Source organism: Astatotilapia calliptera, chromosome 2 (assembly GCF_964374335.1).
Source record: "Astatotilapia calliptera chromosome 2, fAstCal68.1, whole genome shotgun sequence".
NCBI classification, from domain to species: domain Eukaryota; kingdom Metazoa; phylum Chordata; class Actinopteri; order Cichliformes; family Cichlidae; genus Astatotilapia; species Astatotilapia calliptera.
The window spans coordinates 22,760,303-22,766,961 of NC_137423.1; the positions used below are offsets into that span (position 1 = coordinate 22,760,303).

At 38.6% G+C, this 6,659-nt stretch overlaps 1 protein-coding gene across 1 annotated transcript; it reads left to right on the top strand.

Annotated features, from left to right (window-relative positions):
* Positions 1-2,090, top strand: LOC113029177 (uncharacterized). Its single transcript, XM_026179876.2, has 2 exons — positions 1-287; positions 1,130-2,090. The coding sequence occupies exons 1-2, from the start codon at positions 119-121 to the stop codon at positions 1,798-1,800; spliced, it is 840 nt and encodes a 279-aa protein (XP_026035661.1). The 5' UTR covers positions 1-118; the 3' UTR covers positions 1,801-2,090.
* Positions 2,091-6,659: the final 4,569 nt, after the last annotated feature.

Below are 6,659 nucleotides of genomic sequence, written 5' to 3' on the forward strand. Positions count from 1 at the left end.
GAAACCAGACTGGAGATCTTTATAACCGCACTTACAGTCACGCAGTGCCATTAGTGCATGCAAGTGACCGAAGAAGCAAAAGAGGCAGAGGAAAAAGAAGGCCAGTTACTAGGCGGGCATGTTGGCTGAAGGTTTTCTCAGACTGCTGGTGTACAGGGAGGAGAGAAAGTTTGCCTCCAATTCCAAGCAAAGGAGATTGCAGACAAGTGGTCATTGTGCTGATCCATCCAACTGTGCTCGCTCTGACTCGAGCTCTGCAGTCCCAGGGGTGCATTCAGCAGAAGCAGGTAAAAAAAAGAAGCCTTTTTTGCGATTACAAACAACAAAACATGTTGGAACAACTGTCCCATATTAGTGTGACAGACAGTTATTCTGCAGTGGGGTTTATGCAGTAACTTTGTATCCTGCTGCAGTCTAGTTCCCTCTAACTAACAAGCTTCCTCTTTTTGTTAAATGCAAACTTACCAACACACACACATCAACAGTCACTGGTTTAAAATGGTTGGTGGTGCAGTTGATAGAACTAACGCCTCACAACAAAAAGCTTTTTCTCTTAATTCAGTTAAGTTTTGGTTCATTTCCAGGCAGAGTTTGCTCATTCTGGTTATTTATTTATAGTTTGAACATGTTTAGTTTTAGGTTAGTTTGTGTTAGTTTTAGTCTTCGTGAATTCTTATTGTATGGAGGGCAGATGTCAGAGGTTAGATTTAGGAAAAGCAGTACAGAAGCTACACGAAAAACACAGAACCTTCTGAAAGCAGTGAACTCACAGTCTTGTAAAAACCCAAAATGTTTCCGTCAAAGAATCGTCAGGTAAGTTTTGATCAAATTTTAGCAAACTAACAAACTATGAATATATTCTCTATACTTTTTGTTTTATTTTATTTTAGTTATTTTTCTTCACAAAATCACTTCATTTCGAGTTTTTTTTTGTTCAAAGGTGTGATTTTTATTCTCTTTTTATTTAACTATTATAACCTTTTTTTGAACGTAATAGAATAAAGTGTGGTACAGGTGACAGTGGATTTATGATATTTTAAAGGTAAAAACTTGTTGAATCTAAAACTAATAATACCCATATTGAAAAAATTGTAAGCAAGCATGTAACCAGTTTCTCTTCTGTAATCAGGGATCATAGAGGAAGATCTAAACTCCAGCCAACCCCAGATTCTCAAAGTGGTGCCTCAGAGACGTGTAGCCCTCTCAATCCCTACTGACCTGTACCCCCTTTACATAGAAGACTGTAGCTTGCTGGAACAGTATCCAGACCTGCAGGTGGCTGACTCAGGCCGCATCACACACAATCTACTGAGAACTGCTGTCAGCCAGCATGATTTCTGCATCCAGTCTCCCATCTCTCAAGTTTGTCCAAGCACAGCCCAGCAAGAGCCACAGAATTCAGTACCATCCATACCAGACCAGGGTTATCTAGCAATGGGGGACAGTGTGAACATCAGCCTGGATCTGCCTGGATCGGGGCTAGAGCCCATGTCTAACTCGGTGCTGAACGGGCTGCTGGAGAAACAGCTGGAGGAGGTGTACATGCAGCATCTAACTGAGAACTTAGCTCGGTGCAACTCCCACCTGGGGAACAGCCTCCTGCACGGCCTGGTGCCCCCGCCGCAGCCTAGCAGCCAGTCAGAGGGGCCAGACTCATTACTGGGATGCATGGAAGAAAGCACAGAAGACAGCAGCAGTAAAATTAGTTATCTGAACACCCATAACTTAGTGCCCTGCTCCTCCAACTTCAGCTCCCCAGTGTTGAGGATTTCAGAGGCAGAAAATCCTCATCCGCAATGATCCTGCAAAAGCTTTAAATATTGTGACCTAGACGACTTTGCTTCAGTGCTTCACACCCAAGTTTACACACACACAATTGTATCCACTATATCAGTGCTATTTTTATACAAAGCCTTGCTCTCTTGCTTAAGATGCCTGAAACTTAGTTGCTTTCATATGCCATCTTCTGTTAGATTTGAGTATTACACCACCGGGGAGCTACTTGTTATACATTCAAATGTATTTTACTGACTTATAGTTGGGAATGTGTTAAGTGTTTGATTTATAATAAAGCAAGATATAACAAAGTATCAGCTTGTGGTTGTTTACCAGAGGTGTGGACTCGAGTCACATGACTTGGACTCGAGTCAGACTCGAGTCATTAATTTTATGACTTTAGACTTGACTTGAAAAAATGTTCTAAGACTTGTGACTTGACTTGGACTTTTACACCAATGACTTGGGACTTGAATTGGACTTGAACCGGGTTACTTGAAAAGACTTGATATTTTACCCCAAATATAAAATTTAACATGCATATTATATAGAGATTGAAAATGTGACGTCATTCACGGGTAGAACCGCAAAGGATTCTGGGAACTCGTGGCAAGCAGTAGTAGCGCACGCAGGCTTTCAATTGAAATCAGTTATACAGCGATAAAAAGAAACACAAAAATGTCAAGAAGCCGTTGTATTATTAACTGCAATAGCCGGTCGCATGACAGCCACGGGAAGCCGACGGGTAAAGAGATCGGTTGTTATCGGATTACGTCGTTGAAGAGAAATTGTTCAAGCCATGTTTCCGAAGTAACAAAGACGCGACGGATGGCCTGGATTGCAGCCATTCAAAGATCAAATATAACGTCCCAGAACACTCCAGCTCACAGGTTAGTCTGCTCCAAGCATTTACACGAAGGTCAGTATTTTTTAGTAGTTAATACGTCATTTTCATAACATAATTAGTGATATAGGTTACAAGCAAGTCTGGCGCTGAACAGAAATTGTCGCGCTATGCTCCTGTGTTTATTGTGCATAAATAGTGAATTGTCCTGACACAATATTGCGTTTCGCCTCTGTTATTATGGTACATTGACAAAAACATATACTTTTATTCACAGGATAAAACAGGTTTTTGTATCACTAATTGCCCAGTACGATTACAGCATACAGTATTATTGTCACTGCTACATTTCTGTGATGCTACCAGAAATTATTTCCACTACTAATTAATTACCCTTGAGCTCAAAGGTCCTATTAATAAACGGTTAACGAATGTGTATTTATGACGACAATTTGTGAGACTGGTAAACTTATGATACGTACGATGGTCTTTCGTTCTACACGGTGCATTTCAAGGTCCTGCACCCATCCGTCGGTAAACTGTACCTGGGCTTGTTGCAGTGACCTGAAGTTACTAAACTTCATGAGTGTATGCACTCACTCCAAGAACCGTATGATTATAAATATGCATATAAATATGCTACGATGAGATAGCGGACTTCATCTAACTAGCAAATGTTGTCCAGGCTACGTTGGTGATGCAGTTCTTTTTAATGTGTATGATATTTTTGTCATGCGATTTTAAAGCCGGTCCTACAACCGCATCCAAGAATAACATGCAGCTTATCTCAGAACTGTCGGTGAAAATTATTCTTGGAGCTAGGTTTAATTGAGCTGCATTTGAAAGAGGTGCAATTTCACAATTTGTGTATATTTTCTAAGTTCACTATTTTGTCATGTGTTGAGAAAAACACAGATTTTAAAATTACATGGTCTAATATTTACATTTAGCATAACTGCAACATTATTTTTTCGTTTTTTTTTTAAAGACTCGAAAGGACTTGAAATTCAAAGTTTCAGACTTTTGACTTGACTCGGACTTTTACACCAGTGACTTGAGACTCGACTCTGACTTGCCTGACATTACTTGAGACTTGACTTGAGACTTGAGGATAAAGACTTGAGACTTACTTGAGACTTGCAAAACAATGACTTGGTCCCACCTCTGTTGTTTACAACTGTGTTTTATTAATCTGTTGCTTTTTACCAACACCTGTAAAGCCATCTTGTACCCATCTACTTACTTAGACAGCAGAAGGCTGGATATTGACATTTATGTGCGCTATGAAAAAATATGGTGTGCAAAGGTTTTTGCTACCAAATAACTGATTCAAGTGTGATTACAAAAAGCCTTCGGACTGCCTGATATCTAATAGAGGTCAGGAGAAAAAGGTGATAATGCTGGCATGTTAGCAACAGAGATTAAACACAACCCCACCGACAAGGCCCCCCTTTAACACAAGCACAAACTTTACATGTTATCGACCAGTTCTATGCAAACGTGTCTGATTAGGTTTCCATGATGATTTCCACGGGTGTATACACATCACCTAGTTTGATCTCCGCTGGCAGATAAAGGAATAGGAGAAAGCAGGTTCTTCCTGTAGTCCTGAGAAAGATGTTACCTTGTTAAGTTTAGAGAATAGGCTTTAGTACAGCTGTTTCCACCATGATTATTATTAGTAGTGGTTAGGTTTTTGTTTAAAGGGACCCGAAGATCACTCTAGCTTTGGCATCAACTGTCAGAGCAGCAGTCTCAAGAAATATGATTGATCTGGCTGCTAAGAGAAAACACAAATCGTCCTCACAAGTAGGCATCCTGCAGTGAGGTTAATGGTAATTCATTAACATGCACCAACATAATCTTTGGAAGCCTAAGGCATGCTATTCATCTGTGAAAAGAGATGGAAAACAGAGATTTAACTGAGGTTATCCTGTAATTAATAGATTAGAATTGGCAGTGTGATCAGGCTTTGTTATATGTAGCCTCTGTGTGGAGATTATGGCAGGTAAATCCAAGGTAATTTAGAGGAGCTAATCTAAAAATTGAATACAAAGACAAAGAACAGGGGTAAATTAGATTTAACTTGTGGGAGATGTATTAGTCCCAAACCGAGTGAACAGAGGAAATTAAGTTATTATGTTTCATCTGATATAAGCTTGAAGTCTATTGAGATGGATTTAAATACCTCATGTTTGTTGTTAAATGTGTTCATCTGAACCCAGTCTAACTTAACACTTGTTTCAACCAAGTCAAACTATCAGTCCGTGGGTTTTTTTGGTCAGTTTGCTCTGAGCTACAGTCTTTGTATTTTACTATCTGTCCATTACCAGCAAATTTATAATCATTTTCATCAATTCATTTTTAAGAGTTTTACTTCATCATGAATTCATTTTTATTTAAACCACTTCTCAATGACTTTCAGATTATGCTTAGCATTACATTTAGCTAAGCGTAGCTAAAGGTAATGCTATGTCAATGATGGTTAAATGTTTTGGATATTCTTGTAGCTAACTTGTTATTATCATCATTATTTTTTAGCTAACTATGAAACAATTCTACCACTACTTTTTTCTGCTATGCTATTTAACGTCAGTTTAGTGTTTCACAATATGTTAATCCAGCCCGTTAGCTAACAGTTTCAGCTGTTTTTAGCTATACGTTTAGCTAGCTATTTCAAGTATTTATTATTCACTCTGGCCCAGTATTCATGCTATTCTAATCATTTTTGCCCTCTCTTTGTCTATTTGAAGTCCTTATTCATAACTCACGCCTGTTCAGGATCACACAATTTATTTACTAAAATATTTTTTAATTTTTCTGATTAGCAAAGCTAATATTGCCACATACCAACTACTACAGAGGTATCCCTGAGCAGTGTAGGCTACCTCATGTTTTGAATCACTTCCCCACTTCACATTGATAACATTATACCTTATTAGGGGCCCTATCCAGTGTAATTACACAAGTGTTTTCAGCTGGTTGATTAGACCTCAGTAAAGGCAGAAGCAAGCAGGAGTTATTTAAGGTCCTGTGGTAGAAAGTGGAAGCTATTCAACTTTAACAGGTTCCGGCATCATCAAAAGGATGTGGTGTACTGGTATCCATGATGCATGCTGTTTACAGGGATTACAGGACATTAATTCATGCTTTAGCAAAATCAAGTGATATGAAAACCCATGACTGAAAATAGATTTTTTTTAAAACATAAAACTAAATTATCTGCAACTTAATAACTGAATTAAAATGGCATACCTGATTTAGGCTCGCACACAGGCAACATTAGAAATTTAGATTCAAGTCAGTTCAGAGCAGTTGTCTGACCTGAAACAGGACGGACGGCAGGCAGGAGGCTCTCAGTCAAGTCTGATACACAAGACAGTTTCCACCGTTTATAGGTGTGTACACCTACATTACACAACATTCATGGCTTTACATGTCCTATAATTAAATTGAGTTCTAAGCAAATAAAATTAATGAAGTGATTAAATTAATTAAGAATTAGTAGCTTTATTCTTATGAATTTGCAATACAAAACTACATAGTGAAAACACTCAGATGAGAGGGCATCTCTACTTATAGCACAGGTGTATGTGTAAGGTGTGATGAACAGTGACTCTGTGTCATTAAATGTTCTTGTGAACAAGTAACTTGGTATTTAAGTTACTACTGTTAAAGTAAAAGATGAATGAAAAGGGATTTAGGAAAAAAAAAGTAAACCTTGTTAGAAAGATCCGAATTTATAATGTTTGTTTGTGCTGATATTCCCAATCATGTATTATAGAATTTACACTGAACAAAAATATAAACGCAACACTTTTGTTTTTGCTCCCATTCCCCATGGGATGGACGTAGAGACCTAAAATTCATTCCAGATACACAATATAACCATCCCTCCCAAACAGTGGTCACAAATCAGTCCAAATGTGTGGTAGTGGGCACATCTGCTATATTGAGATAATCCATCCCACCTCACAGGTGTGCCACATCAGGATGCTGATCTGACATCATGAGTAGTGCACAGGTGTACCTCAGACTG

Coding starts and splice junctions, on each gene's coding strand:
- LOC113029177 (XM_026179876.2), top strand. CDS start 119: ATGTTGGCTGAAGGTTTTCTCAGACTGCTGGTGTACAGGGAGGAGAGA. Junction 288..1,129: donor GGTGCATTCAGCAGAAGCAG/GTAAAAAAAAGA, acceptor TTCTGTAATCAG/GGATCATAGAGGAAGATCTA.